General features: G+C 37.2%; 1 protein-coding gene across 2 annotated transcripts; it reads right to left on the reverse strand.

Annotated features, from left to right (window-relative positions):
• Positions 1-719: 719 nt before the first annotated feature.
• Positions 720-15,473, reverse strand: LOC124822720 (cell division cycle protein 27 homolog B-like). Of its 2 annotated transcripts, XM_088114334.1 has the most exons (16): positions 15,271-15,470; positions 12,881-12,953; positions 12,559-12,668; positions 12,144-12,190; positions 11,467-11,564; positions 10,671-10,975; positions 10,354-10,509; positions 9,148-9,358; positions 8,500-8,723; positions 8,295-8,360; positions 7,103-7,222; positions 6,644-6,720; positions 2,147-2,266; positions 1,831-2,050; positions 1,437-1,718; positions 720-1,028 (listed from the first exon to the last, which is right to left on the reverse strand). In XM_088114334.1, the coding sequence occupies exons 1-16, from the start codon at positions 15,373-15,375 to the stop codon at positions 978-980; spliced, it is 2,265 nt and encodes a 754-aa protein (XP_087970460.1). In that variant the 5' UTR covers positions 15,376-15,470; the 3' UTR covers positions 720-977. The 2 variants fall into 2 exon arrangements, with proteins under 2 accessions (XP_087970460.1, XP_087970461.1); XM_088114335.1 differs by lacking the exon at positions 720-1,028 and having other exon boundaries at positions 1,523-1,713; positions 15,271-15,473.
• Positions 15,474-16,243: the final 770 nt, after the last annotated feature.

Below are 16,243 nucleotides of genomic sequence, written 5' to 3' on the forward strand. Positions count from 1 at the left end.
TCTCTCTCAGTAAACTATCACTCAACTATCAGATTTTTGTTATTATAATTGAACAACTCAGTTAATAATAATTGTTAATATAAGTTTCTATCTATAGAGCATAATTAACTTAAACTTCCATAAAAATGCACTTAAACTAATGAAGAAGATCCGTGATCAGTACTTCTACTATTGAGCTAAAACCAGAATCTTCACACAATACTATTGTCTGTATAAAACCAAACATTTAGAAATCCACCATCACTTTATCATGTAAAATGTGGATGGTGAAATAGTAATGTTGAAACACAGGTCAAGCCCCTAAACTTCACATTCTAATCAAGGCACAGTTAAAAGCCCAATATGAAAACTTAAGAACTTAGGCTGCAAATTAAGTATTAGACATCTAAAATCCAACTTGTGAAAGAGTTTTGGATAACAAGCCAAGATAGAATTTGTTTCATAAATTAGCAGAGCACATATCCTGATTAATTGTATAATTATAATTAAGAAAATAATATCCTCGATTGTAGGTGACACTTTTTTTTTCTGTAAATTAGAATATTTACTATCCCTAGGTGGAGCCGAAAGGCTATTTATGTGATCTGCATAATTGAATAAATTTTATATTTTTCAATAAATCTTAACCAGCCAAAGAGTGTGTCGTGTTATTAACATTTCTCATCATAAATTGAATTCAAAATGAGACATTTGACGCTTCTAATAATTTAAACCAGCGATGAGACTAAAGAGTTGATTTATAAACAAAATGGATGGATAAACTAATGGTACACCTATCTTCCCTAATGCAACTATTTGTACAAGTATAGGAGCTTCTTGGTACTTCTGATACATCATATCTCTAATCCTATTCGACTTTCCTACAAAACTGTATGCAGTTTAAAAGTTCCGAAAATTAGATGGAATGATGACTGTTTGGATGAATACTTGAGCATTCATGCCGCTTCAATCTTGTATCTCGCACTTTAAAGGTAGAGCTACAAACCGTCTTCGAACTCATCGGGTATATGCAACTTCTCAACAGCAGCCTGTTTCAAAAAGAATAAATAATGACAACAGCCAATGTATGTTCCATGTACAACTATGATCATACAAATTAACAGTAAATGGTCAACACTTATTTCCTGAAATCGTATCTCCTATATATTAGTCTCTAAAATTTTAAGTCTCTAAAATTAATTTTTTTTTTTTTTTATGTTAGTCCCTGAACATACTAAGAACCAAAATGATAAACAAGATTAATTTTGACTTTTGCTTAGTTTCATAGACTAAATAATAGTGAAATACAATTTCAGGAAGTAAATTGGTCATTTACTTTACAAATTAACTAAACATTCAGCAAACTAATCCGAGGGCAGAAGATGAGTTATTTATAAAAATTGTAAACGCATTTAGTAGTAAAGGATTGTTGTAACTCTGTTACAAGGCAAGTTCACCTTAATGACAGCAGCATCTGTTGCAGATGGTTTCAAATCCAAAGCAACACCATAATGAAACATTGCTCTTTCATGCATGTTACGCCTTCTATAGATATTGCCCATCAAAGCATAGACACTACTTTCACGAGGAGCACACTCTTTCAGCTCCTCTAGGACATCCAAAGCCTCGTCAAATTTTTCTAAGCTGATGAGTATGCTGGCCTTTTGATACATGGGAAGTGGATTTTTCTTATCTGCTAAGATAGCTTTCTCCATTATGGCCAGTGCTTCCCAGCTTCTCTGACAGACCACATAAGTATAATTTCAGAATACCGGATACAGAAACACGAACATAAGACAAATGCAATAGTAGTCTGTACTACTACACCAAGAGTGGCAAGAGATTATTAACCTTTAAAGCATGCAAAGCAGTTCCAAGGTATGACAGTATAACAGAAGATCGTGGGTTGATTTGGAAGGCCATACGGAAATGATGTTCAGAGAACTCAAGCTTCTCTTGGCGAAGATATAGCATTCCAAGTCCATACCATGCCTTATAGTGCCTTGAATCAACCATGAGTGCACTCTGGTAGGACTTAATCCCATTTTCAAAATCTTCTAGTGCGACATACCTGCAAAGAACAGTGAATCATGACTCACGAGAGCATGAAAAGTTGTTAAACCATGTTTGGACACGTGAATCATAAATGTAAGACTAATGTTCATACTCATGTCCACAAAGGGTGTGAGCATATGCAAATCTGGGATTTAGTTGAACAGCTCGTTGAAAGCTCCTCAGTGCAGTTTCATGATCTTTCTGCAGGCTGTAGCAATTACCCATGGCACACCTGCCATAGTATTCAATACAAAAGATAAACCAGGATTAGTGACAATAATTAGAACAGAACAGCCAAATATAGCAGGGAGTGGGCTTTCTACTCTCGAACTTTCAATTTGCCAAAATAACATTCCTTGGTGCAACAGTACGGTAATATTCTAATCAGCTTCTGATAGGTTTAGTGGCAAGGTCTATGCTAGAAGAAATAAAGAAAGTAGGTAGTTATAACCTCCTGCAGTTGTATTGTATAACAGACTATTATAAATAGTCTATGTTAGGTTTTTGTAGGGAGTTTTTTTGGTTGTTTGAAAAAGGAAGTTAGGAGAGACAAGTATTCTTGAAAGACCTTGAGTGCTGTACTTGGTTTTTATATGTTCTTACCACATTGGTGGGACAGTTCTGTTTCTAATAAAACATCCAAGAATCTGTCTTGGAATTCTCAGTAATTCTGGGTGCCAATCAACTGGTATTCAGAGCTTGGTCCTGTGGAAGAAGTGTGGAGCATGATGAATACAAGAATGGAATCCAGATCAGATGTTGTGGAAAAGATGATGCAAGAATTCACGCAAGATCATGAGACAGGGAAATCAAAATCATGAGCGATTCTAGCATTTGGAAGACATGATTAGAGGGTTCACCGTGTTGGTAGAAACAGTGTCTTGCAGCACAAACAAGGGTGAAACTATTTCAGTGATGAATGCAGGCAATGGGTCACGTTGGGAGGAAGAGAGAAGTTATTAGGTTCCTGGGTTAGAAACCTAACTATCAACGCTCACAGTAATCAAAAGAACAAAGAAAGAATGGATTTCTGTATTGATATTGAGAACAAAGTACACTGATAGTGTTAATGGAGGCCTAATCCCCCTCTTAACCCTAACGGAGGCTTAATCCCCCTCTTCTAGCCAATGTCCAGATTTACAAAATAATCTTCAATAATCCCCCCTGACAACATAATAGAGTACTATTTATACAATTCCTCCTCCTTCTATCCTAAACCCATTACCCATTATACCCTTACTACCCTATATCCTAACATTACACTCCGTTGCAGAACAACCTTGTCCTCAAGGTTGGAACCGAAAAGCTTGGTCTCTTGGCTCCTCTTCATCATCTTGTTATCTCTCTCTCCCCCTAGCAACCTAACAAACTTCCCCGCCCTTTTAATTCATCTTCGGCCCTTCACTCCATCCCCCCTTGCAGCTACCGTTCGGAATTAGTATAAACACCGTTCAGTGCTTCACTCTTATTCTCCTATCGTTCGTACTCCATTCCCTTTGGTACTCTTCTTCCCATTTCCTTACCGTTCGGTACTCTTCGGGGCCAAGAGGCTTGGGTGGTGGTCGAATTGAGAGACCGAATTTATGGGACCATTTTCATGTCTTCATTATTTCCTTGAAGGTGAGGAGCATCTTTTTCTTCCCTGGAAAATAACTTCTTTTACCGTTCGGTTCTCTTCTCCCTATCTTTATACCGCTCGGCTTGCTTTCCCATGCTTTTCTACCGTTCGGTTCCTTCCCCCTGCCTTCAACCGTTCAGTTTGTGTTGGTTTTCCTCCTCTGCTCATCCCCCAATCTCACCTAGTACGGTTGGGTATCCTCCATGGCTAAGCCCAATTCCTCTACCAGACCCTTGCCTATGAAATTAATCAAACTCGTTCGGCCCTCTATCAAACCGTGCGGCTTCATCGTTTTTGGCTGAGTGAGGCCTCCAGCCGAGAAAGCGGACAACTCCATCTGCTTCCGGTCTAATTATGTCTCAGCTCCCTCAGTCTCCACCTCTTCATCCTCCCCCAAAATAACCATCCCTAGATTCCTTTCTGGGCATTGATGGCCTTGACCGAACGGTCCCCCAAACCTGACACACCTTCCCTCCTCTCTCCGTTTTTTGAATTCTGAGTAAGGCAGACTCAGGGTGTTCCATATTGACCCCACCTTCTCGGCGGCTTCGATCGACCTGGGTGATTGGCCCATGTTATCGCTCGTCTTCTCCTGTTGATACCGTTTGGTTGAACCCTGTTACCATGGTGATTGTCCTCGGACCGCTCGGCCACTCCCAATTGGCCTGGACTATATCGATCGGCTTTGGACCGTGTCACCTCACTGCTCGTTCGTCCCCAAAACGACTGGTCTTTTATCGCCTCGGACTGCTCGGCAACTACCGAAAGGCATGGGCTATAGCACTTGTCCTCGAACCGTTCGGCGACTCTCTGGAACTCCTCAACATCCCTTACGATCCGCATGGCCACCATCCATTCCTACGGGTCATGCTGTCGGACTTGATTCCTGATGTCCTCTTTCAATCCCGCAAGAAAATATCCTAATTCGTTCGACCCACCAATATCTTGAAGTATTGTACATACTCGTCCACCGTCGCCGTCTGTCTTAATGCCATCAACCGCTCAAAATGGTTCCAAACCTTATCACCAAGGCTTCCTTCAAACCATCCCATGAACGATTCTTGGCTTTCTCCTTCCAAGCTTTGACCCAGTAGCCAGCGCTCCCCTCCATGCTCACATACGCCAATCATACCTTCACCTCTTCCGCTACTCCATATAATTCGAAGAATCGCTCCGCCCAATTGATCCAGTTCAATGGATCTAATCCTTCAAACACAGGCAACTCCACCCTCTTCCTCCCATTGAACCGCTCACCTTCTCCGCCCCCAATTTCGTCCTCGCGTCTCATACTCTTATTGGCGGTCACAGGCGCCTGACTGCCGCCAAACTGTTCCCCTTGAGTGCGGTGTCGTCCCCCATATAATCACATCACTTCTTGAAGATCTTGGCAGATGGTCGCCAAATCTTGTTTCAATGTCGCGGTTTCGACCTTTAATCCGTCTATTGCAATCTCCACCGCGTCTAGCCGGCTCTCCACCACGTTCAAGCATCCCTCATTTCTCCCCTCCATCTCACCGTTCTTTCTCAAAAGTATCTGGCAGCTTCTCGATCTGGCAGCTTCTCGATCTGGCAATTCTCATGTTGATACGGCAGCGCTCTGCTTCTCAATCCGGCAGGTCAGACCAATTTGTTAGGTTCCTAGGTTGGAAACCTAACTATCAACGCTCACAGTAATCAAAAGAACAAAGAAAGAATGGATTTCTGTATTGATATTGAGAACAAAGTACACTGGTAGTGTTAATGGAGGACTAATCCCCCTCTTAACCCTAATGGAGGCCTAATCCCCCTCTTCTGGCCAATGTCCAGATTTACAAAATAATCTTCAATAATCCCCTCTAACAACATAATAGAGTACTATTTATACAATTCCTCCTCCTTCTATCCTAAACCCATTACCCATTATACCCTTACCACCCTATATCCTAACAGAAGTACAACATTGTCTTCCTCAAAATGGAGAAACCTGGACATCCCTGTTTTTGTAGGAGAGAAGACATATGGTTGGACTAATAGACTGGAAAGATATTTCCGATTGAAAGAAGTGAGTGAGGAGGAAAGAATGTAGGCAGCCATAGTTGCTTTAGAAGGGAAAGCCTTAAATTGGATTTTGGTTTCAGTGGTGGGAAACCTGCAATCCAAATCCCCTACGTGGGAAGCATTCTTCAAGGTGGTTGTTGTACGCAGGTTTCAACCAACAATGCTTCAAATCCCCTTTGAAATTCTGATTGGCTAGAAACAAACAGGTTTAGTGGAAGATTATATTGATCAATTTGAATAATATGCTGGGTTCTTGAAGGGGATTCAGCAGGATTATTTGGTAGGCATCTTCTTGAATGGGTTGAAGGAGGAAATCAAGGCTGAGGTTAAGTTGCATAAAGCCAGAAATCTTGCTGAGTTAATGATGATGAGTCAAATGGTGGAAGAAAAGGTTAGAGTAACATAAAAAAGGAGGACCTCCCACTGTTCAGCGCAACAATAATGCCTACAAACCATTTTCGCTGCTAGAAGAAATAAAGGAAGTAGGTAGTTATAACCTCCTGCAGTTGTATTGTATAACATACTATTATAAATAGTCTATGTTAGGTTTTTGTAGGGAGTTTTTTTAGTTGTTTGAAAAAGGAAGTTAGGAGAGACAGGCCCTCTCAGAAGACCTTGAGTGTTGTACTTGGTTGTTATCTGTTCTTACCACATTGGTGGGACAGTTCTGTTTCTAATAAAACATCCAAGAACCTATCTTGGAATTCTCAGTAATTCTGGGTACCTATCAGCTTCACAAGCAAATAGCTCTAGAAAACCAAAATACACAAAAAATGTCTAGTGTTTGGCTCACAGCATGTGCACATATGCGCACTCACTCACACGAGCACACATGGTAAATATAATTTTAAGCAATCTGGAAAGAAGAGAGTAGTGCATAAAAATGGCATAAGAATAATTGAGTAGAAAAACTGAATTGTTACACAATTAAAATAAAGTTCAATGTAACACTACCAAGATTGAGGAGCTAAGCGATCAGTTGAAATCAATTCCTGAGCCAGGTAACTTAGCTTCATATCTTCCTTTAAATGCTGCAGCAGATATAAGTCATTTTGTCAGGCAAACATCCAGTAATCATTTAAAAATTTAAACTTTATGCGGAAGGAAGAAGCTAAAGAAATACAAGGATATTCCAGGTGCCCCACATCCAAGTTTCCTTTTGTAATTTTGTAGAAGACAACCGTTAAAAAAGGAATCGTTTTACTATCTATGTAACATCAGAGAAATCATAGCTTCAAACACATTCTAGGTATAACATTAGAATAGGAGCACAGAGCAAGGGCAGCAAAAGATTATTGATTAAGTATCTCTTCCTGTCAAGAGACTTTATTGGTTGAAAGGACCAAACGTCCAAATCAAAATGCAAATGGAAAAATGATTTGCTTTTAACAAAGAAAATATATTTTAACTCACATAAAGGACTGTTGAGTGTATATCCATTCCTTCCAAACTATAGGGTGTAATCTGACGAGCAAGACTAAAGGCACAATCAGCTTCTAAGTAATCAACTAGCTCAAAGTATGCTTTTCCAACCTGCATTAAAACATGCTCACGTAAGGAGGAGATTTCAAACGAGTTGAATTAATAAAACCAAATTCAACCACTATGCTGGAAAGGATAGTTTTTCTCATTTTAGCCTTGAAGACAAGATTGTTTCCGTACAAAGAAGCACTGATAAGCCAAATTCTACGAGGCAGTTTTGTTTCATGGTGTAAGTGTTATATATGTGGTGACAGACCAGTAGGAGGCCGTTAAGATATTACTTTGTCGGTGCTTAACATAAAATTGAAAATTCAAGGAAAGTAACTTTTACTTCATTACATATATTACGGTCCAAAGTTTACAGCATCCTGATACTTATCAACATCCCAACACTTTCCATTTAGTAAGCCACTTCCAAAACAAATAGTGGACATCTAACTGTGTCAAATAAGTGCCATGTCAGACATGTTTCTGAAATATATGAACAACACCAAATTGTTGTTTGCTTTTTAGTTCGTAGTCTTGACTTCCCTTGGTCTCTCCCACCCACTATCTTATTGTCTATCCAAAAAGATTAATCTATTGTCGTCTTTCAGGAGGAAGCCTAGTAACAACTTTTACATTTAAAGTAACCCTGACTCAAGGGTCTTCCAGGCTTGAAGCCTGAACAACTCACAAGCAAACAAAACTTTTGTGCTGAGATTTAATTTAGGATCTGAAATTTAATTTGATTGGGCTTTTTTTCTAGTTCTTTGTTTTTATTTCTATATTTATAGTCTCATCCAAAGTTGACAAAGATTTTATTTTCTTCACATCTTATATTCATTGAATTAGGGCGCAAAGTAGTAAAAGATTAGTTAACAAGTGGATAGTGAGATTAATTTCGATTTGAGGCTAGGACCTCAGACAAGGCTTCATATACAGAAAATACAATCTTTTTATTAGCGAGGAAAGTGGAGAAATGTAACTAAGGGCAGATAAGATATTCTTTCAATGAAGTGCAAAATAATCAAGTACTATATAGAACAAAATTTGTACGTTCACTGAACAAAAATTGGAATAAAACAAAATAAGCATGACAAATCCAAATAAATACCAAAATGCATCGGGCTACCAAAATTACCTGAGAAAGAACCCAACCAGTGTTGTAATGCTTCTGTGGAAGTTTCAGATAGGTATCCAGCGCATCCTGCTCTTCCACAAAAAGATATTTAGGAAACAAATGTAACTTGGGACAAGGTATTTTCCCCATTTTATTTCCAATTTTAAATCCCTAATTGCAATAACCTAAATATCTGGATTTTCCCGAGAAAAAATTAATTAATTACCTGGCTCCTATATAAACAGGAAAGTCTATAGCCTTCACCAAGAACTCTTAGAAGGGTTAATATTTCTGAAGCGCCAGTGATGATCTTAGAATCACTTGTTACTTGCCTGCCAATATGAAAAGTTGCTGCTTCTTGCTCATATGTTTTGGCTTCAACATCAGGAGATGAACAAGAATTTGTAGATGTATTATTTAAGGAATAATCTGGAACATCACTACGAATCCCTAAAATTAGAAAATGGAAATCATTTAGAATTTGAAACAAGGAAACTTTTAGGCAGTAAGCACCATAAGAAAATAAATGAATTAATCATAATCATAAATGGATATGCAAATCTTCAAGTTAATATAGTAGTTCAACATATTATGCTGATACCTAGCAATGGATTAGTATTTCTATCTGACTCAGCACTTTAGATAAAGGAGATGGCAAGAAAATCAAATTATATGAACTTTCCTTCTGAAGTCCTTCGAAAGTCTATGGCACAGAAGAAACCGACAAGAAATCTAACATTGTCAGCTGGGATGCAACTTGTACAAGGGAATGATTTCCCTAAGATTGCAACTCAACTATTTGTTAATGGAAACATTTCCAGATAAAAGAATAAGCTTATAGACTAGAGTAGTGGGATATATAAACATTCATCACCTTCATCAATGTTTTCGTTGGCCCATGACTGCCCTTTACGAATTGCCATGGCACGAAATGCCACATGGTTTAGCTTTGAACCTCCCTTATAAGAATTATTATTTCCATTTCCAGATACAACAGCTGAATTAGCATTTGCGTTTACACTTTCACTACTAGAGAGCCTTGAACTACGTCGAGGACCAGAATCAGAAAATAATCTACCTGAAATCTGTAACAATATATATTTAGTTTAGGAAAAAAAGGAGTAATGAAAAATGAGAGATTTATCATATCGTCTGTGTTAAGAGGTAGACTTTAAGCCTAACTCAATCCCACAAAACTGACTTGTAAGGTGAGGTTCACTCACTTATATACTCTAAACTAGCCTTATCACTAATCCATGTGAGACTTCCAACACCCCCTCACATTGAGATATATCATCTTGTGAGTGGAACTAAACATTAAAGAGTGGTCCAATAGTGGCCTAATAGATAGAGGGTTGAACAATATGCCAAATAAACAAATTTCGCTAGCATAGACTCTAACAATGACTTTCATACTAGATTAAATACACTTTAAACCTAACTCAATCCTATAATACCGGCTTGTAAAATAAGGTTTGCACTCACTTATATACTCTAAACTAGCTTTATCACTAGTCGATGTGGGACTTCTAACACAGTTTTGAAAAGTCAAGTCAACTGAGTGTGCATAATATTACAATCATGCAAAATAAGTTACTCAACAAAATAAATGTCATCGAACTCACACAAAATAGTATGGAAAATATATTCAACTATTCATCTAAAATGTATAGCACCAAATAAAAATCCACAAAGAACATAATGCAAAATAACTATAGTTGAGTCAATGCAGAAAATTGAGTAGCAATGTTGCAACCATATAAATGAGAATCAATGGTAATTGGTAACCTGCATTAAAAAGGTAAACTCAGATACCCATAACATCATTATCAGATAGAAACAAAATTGATGTCAAACAATGCTAATAGAAAAAATGCCATTCCTGATATAAAAAAAAAATGCTAACTTGAATTATGATGTCAACAATCTGAATAAATCTAGATCACTAACAAATGCCAAAACAAGAAAAAATAATCTACCCAATACTGCCATGGTTTACTCTAGATTAAAGAGAAAATCCGAGACTGCTGGCATGTTTACCTACCAATGATGCAACTATAGGTTGAAGTATAGAACCAACCTTTCGTAACTTTCCTTCACCCACAAACTTTCTTCGAGGGGCTTGAATAGGAGAATTGACTATTGACTTAGGAGAACTGTCAACACTAAGTGTAGTAAGATTTTGACAATTTGGCATGACATTCCTACACAATGGGGGTGGAGCAACCCCTGACAACTGCAAAAAACGATAACATAACATGTAATTGACCAATGAACCTGCATTATCAATTTATAAACTAAAGAAAAAAGAGATGGCTTTATCCATGTCTGGATATATAGCTTTTCACAATTTTTAAAACACATTAATAGGCATACATAATATAAAATTAGAGTCACCTGTGCAACCATTGGAGATGGGGTGCTATAAAATGACATGTTAGATGAACCACTATTAATAGATTGACAAGTAGCTCCTCCTAATATAGATGCTCCATGATGATATGCAGCAATATCCTTGAGACCTTGCATTTGTTTGAGTTGCCTTGGATTCCCTTCTTCCGGAATACAAGATCTGGGAGCAACTTCATTGCTATCTTCAGGTGACATATGAGAGTTTGGAGAGGTTGAACAATCCGGGTATTCCTTTTGTATGCAAAAAGCAGCTGCTTCACCAAAAACTATACTTGCTTCTTCAGCAGCACCTAGAAAATAGTGTAATGATAATAATGACGAATGAGAGAATAAGAAAAGAACATTTATAAGATTTACACTAGAAAACAGTCATTTAGTAATCAATTTGCACTGGTTTCTGGCCATGTCATCTTTCCATTAAGTCACTTGACAGATTCAGCATTTGTTATGTCATAAGCAGTATAGTAAGGAAGAATTTTTTTTAAGGCCCATTACTGTTGAGTTTTTTCATCTAGCACATGAAAACCATGACAATAAAGTGTGTCTAGCGCTCCATTACCAAAACAAAATGTATAAACAATAAGTACCTCATTACCATACCATACTGCTTAAAATGACTGTGTTAGCTTTCTTATTTTTTTAAAGTTAAAAATAATTTCTTGGAAATGGGAAAAATGCATTTTAAAATTAAGCAAGCAGCAATTTAAACTAGTAGGTTGTGCCAATTGCTTCATCAAGTATGCTCTGTCATTGGGATTCAAGTGCTATCATCTCACATTACCTAATATACACAACTCCTCATATGCAACCCACATTAGAGGATCCATTGACAGTGCCTGCTTGAAATGTTGTATGGCACTTTTCCTTCTGTCAGTGCATCTGAAAAGGTAGACTAATTATTAAAGGGAATATAGATATGAAAATAGTATGAACTAAAGCCAAGACAGGCATTGAAAGACAATTCGATGGAAACCAGTCACAGAGGACCAAATATTCACTGAACATACCAAATACTTGATGGGAATCAACCACCAAATGGAAACCAACGCTGTGATGTAAACATGCAACCATTTGACAAAGGGATGCGCCAATAGGGAGAAGCGAGATTATCTAAATATTATAGAATCCTATGTGAAATTATTAAGTGTAGCTAGAATGCTAGGGCCATTGTTTGGTCACAACTGTTTGCTCTGCACTGTATACCACTATAGCCCGCTATTCATCACTATGTTCAAGGGAAGATCATATAAGTACAACTCTTCTTAGCTTCTTGTACATACCAACGAAAAGTTCAAATTGTTAAGAACAACAACACTAATTTGGTGTCATTGTTGAGTATATGTTATGTGATTTTGCAAAATTAGTTAGATTATTTAATTTATAATTATCAAAGAATATATATATATATATATTGGGGCGGAGGGGCAGTCAACATTGATATGAAGACAGTTCAGCAACCTGTAAATGAGCCCTAATAGATAATGACCAGCTGCACCATTTGGAACCTACATAGTAAGAAAAACGTAATTAACAAAATCATTAACCTTCTCCCAGAAAATGCACCAACAAACTATAGTGAAAAGCAACTTGAAACAGAAGGGATATGTCAACTTATGTGAAAAATGAATCAATAGTAGCAAACTAGACTTATAGTACACAGTTGAATAACAACGATAAAAAATCTAATGGACCCCAATACCAGAAGGCTTCTTGCTATGAGAAGGTATGAGAGAAGATCATTATATGCAGAATATGAAAGATAATAAATTTAAAATTCTTGGGCGAATACAATATGGCCACCTATTTATTTTTATAATTTAATAATTAGGAGATAACCATTAATCTAAAATACATTCTAAACTGTGTTTTATACCTCTGCACTAGGGTCGTTGATAGGACATAATGCTGCTTCAGCTTCAGTAAGAAGATCCATATGAAAGCATGATATCGCAAACAAGTACCGTGACTGAGCCATTTGGGAGCCTTCGAGTAATAAATAGGAAAAATAACGTGTCAAGATAAATAATAAGAAGCACTGCTACAAAATGACAGCAAGTAAAGGAAGTGAAACATTATATTAGAAGCCAATTAAATTGGCGAAAGAAAGGGTGGTGATATGATATTTAAAAATAATAGGACATAGCTCCAAAACTGACTTAAACGTAAATAACTAACTAAATAAAGGGGAAAAATACCCTTTAAGATATGGTATGCACAATAAGCTTGATTGCTCTGCAAATAACAGCCAGCTAACAATTGCAAATTTGTCTGCATTAAACAAACACAATTACCAAACACTGACGAAGAAAGTTAAAAAAATGTCCTTTAGCAAGTGATGTGAACTTAATAAATTGCCAAATAAAGGGTGCAAACAAACTTCATGAGCAAGTAATAGTTAACAATGTTATAAGGGTACAAAGATGTTAACTAGGTATATTCCAACACAAGGATCAAAGGCACCATTGGAGATATTAAATCATCTAGAGATATGATCAAATTATAATATATAAGTAGATGCAAACCTCACCTAACCACGTTGATTTTGTGAAGTTGAGTTAGATTTAAATTTCACTTTTTTAAGATAGTATCAAGGTCATTAACAACTTATCCCCTAATGAGATACTAGGCCTATTGTGCCACCCACTATTAGATCCTCTCTCTATTCCCACATTTGATGTCTTCAACATGAAAAGACGTAATCCCACATCGTCTAGAGATATGATCAAATTATAACATATAGGTGAGTGCAACCTCACTTTACTAAGCTAGTTCTGTAAGGTTGAGTTAACCTTAATTTCTACCTCTTTAACCCTTTGTTCACTTGAATGGATTTGAGGGAGAGTGATTCAGTGGATTTGAAGATAAATTTTTTTGTTGTTTATTTGAGTGAATTTGGAGGTAAGTAAGAGTGAATTTGGAAGCAACGTTTGTGAGAATTAGTGTAGGATTTGATTGATGTGACAGATTAAAAAAATTTACTTCCAAATTCACTCTCCCCTACCTCCAAATCCACTCAAATAAACAATAAAAAAAATTATTTTCAAATCCTCTCAAATCCGTTCAATCACTCTCCCTCAAATCTATTCAAGTGAACAGAACCTAAGAGACACATACAAAAACACATGTACCTTAGCTACAAGTACAACAGATGACTATACATCATACATATCAATTCAGAAAAACTTCACCAACATGTGTAAGTTAATAATAAAACATATAATATCAAATCTTAAATATGGACATCTTCTTTCCAACAGATCTGCATGATTCACATTTGCTGAAAATGAAGATAATTAACAGCAGGTTGCATTATGTTCAGGGTAACAAGGGATTTTTCTTGTCAACAGATCAAACCATTATCTAGCCCTAAACTTAAGCTTAAATTCTGCAAAAAACCTTCATGTTACACAAGCAACCATTGCAAGTCAAACAGTCAAACTAAGTAGTCGCGTACAGCTCTTACGCTTAGCTCTTCAGAGGCTGTATGTACACCACCCGACCAACATCTATTGGCCAACTAACCAAGTCCCGCTTGTGACTGTCTGAGGGTGCAGCCAATTAGCCTCTCCTTCTTGGTCTCACAGATGACCAATACTTGCAAAACCAATATGACATAACTGTTGACAAAACACTCACGCATTGCTAATGGGAAAATGATATAAGAACATGAAGAATTGTTGAGCCCTGCCCTTGCGGGCCCAGTATAATGGTCTCTACGACCTTCCTGTGAATCTAGCAAAAGGAAAATGCTAGAAGCACGTAGAATTCATGAGAAGTATAATAGTCTCTAGAACCTTCCCATGATTCTAGCAAAGGCACAATTGGCACCACTCCCGAATGGCAGGAACGACATACTTGCTGAATAGGCATCACCAACAGAGGTCACACATTGTAGACCTTACTGAGCTTCTAAATTAATACCAAACTTTAGGAGTCTCTAGCGTGAATAAAAGTCAGTGCCAAAATTTCTAAAGCCAGGCTACGATAAAAAAAAACTAGAAAACCTTTTTAGAGCTTCTTTACTGAAAAAAAAAAAACTATATTTCCAGTAAAAAAAAAACTCTTTTAACTAGTGTCTATAGGGCTTACAAACTACAAGTATCCCTCTTCCAGTGACACGGCACAAACTCACTCCAAATTTTGAACCCACAAAGACCACCCATGTTTATCACTCTAAAGAAACCTATCAAACACTCAAGGAAACTTCAAACCTGAATTAAATCACTCTATTAACGCAACAAAATTAAAATAAAAGCAAATCAAAATCTCTCAGGACAACAATACTCTTTGAGAAACTTCCACAAACGAATCGAATCAAACAAAAAACTTTCACAAACTAATCAAATTGAACAGCTAAAGAAACCCTAACCGAAGCCATCGATCTCGAAGCACAGGCAAACGCAACAAAATAAGAAAAAAGAGTCAAAAAAAAAACAATTGAAGCTCATCAGGTTCGTAGGCTTTAGCAACTAATTTTTTTTTCCGTCTAGGTTTTGTACAATAATTTTCTAAGAAACCAAACAAGAACTACGAAAAATAGTTCAGCGTAGTCCTGAAAAGAAGAGAAAATGCAGCGAAACACCACCTCGGAGGGAAACTGAGCACAAAGACGCTGCGAGATGAAGATGGCGTTGGAGTGCAGGAAATGGCGAAGACTCTTCTGCACGCAATCCACAAGTATGGCTTCCATGGTTTGCTTAGCAAAGTTCAATTTTCTTTTTTATTTTCTCAGGACGAAGAACGGGAATGGAAGAACATAACCAACGCGAGTGAGAGTGGGGATCGGCTGCTGTGATTTGTTTTGTTTTTGGTTTAAATTGGAGGTCTCACGTGTTCGCTCTCTTTTTTGAAATTCAATCACGTGATAGGACATTATCCAATACTGTCCCTTCTCTCGAATGAAATGCTGTGTTGGAAATATTATAATGATAAAAATAGAAAAATAAATAAAATAATGAATTAGAGATGGGGAACAATCCACTTTGATCTAATTTTTATCGAAGTCAATCCATTAAAAATTTATTTTTTTAATTCAATTCATTTATAATTTATTTTATTAAGTATGGATAATCTACATTTTATAAATTTTTATTGAATCTCCATTGAGTCTAAATTTTCAAATATAAAAAATCTAAATATTCAAATTAAATCTTAAATATAAATTTTTAGTTAGGTTAGGCTAAAGGTCGAGATGGATTGAACCAGATCAAAAGTAAGACAGATCAAACACAAGGTCGAACTAGATCACTCCAAGCAGAAGGCCTACTCGAGCTGACACAAACATAAGGTCAAAGAGGGTCAGTCTGGGTTAAAGATTGAGATGGGTTGATCCAGATTAAAGGTCGAGACAACCCAGATCAGACTAAAGGTTGAGATTGGTCGACCTTGTTCAAAGGTCAAGACAAGTAGAAGGTCGAGTCGGTTTGTCCCAGGTTGAAGATCGAGTCAGGTCGGTCTGATCAGAAGGTACAAACGGCCTACCCAAGACAAAGGACGAGACGACTCAACCTTGTTTAAAGGTCAAGACGGACATCTCCTGGTCGAAGGTCGAGATGGGC

This window comes from Vigna umbellata, chromosome 4, assembly GCF_029865625.1.
Source record: "Vigna umbellata cultivar VRB3 chromosome 4, Vumbellata_1.0, whole genome shotgun sequence".
NCBI classification, from domain to species: Eukaryota; Viridiplantae; Streptophyta; class Magnoliopsida; order Fabales; family Fabaceae; genus Vigna; species Vigna umbellata.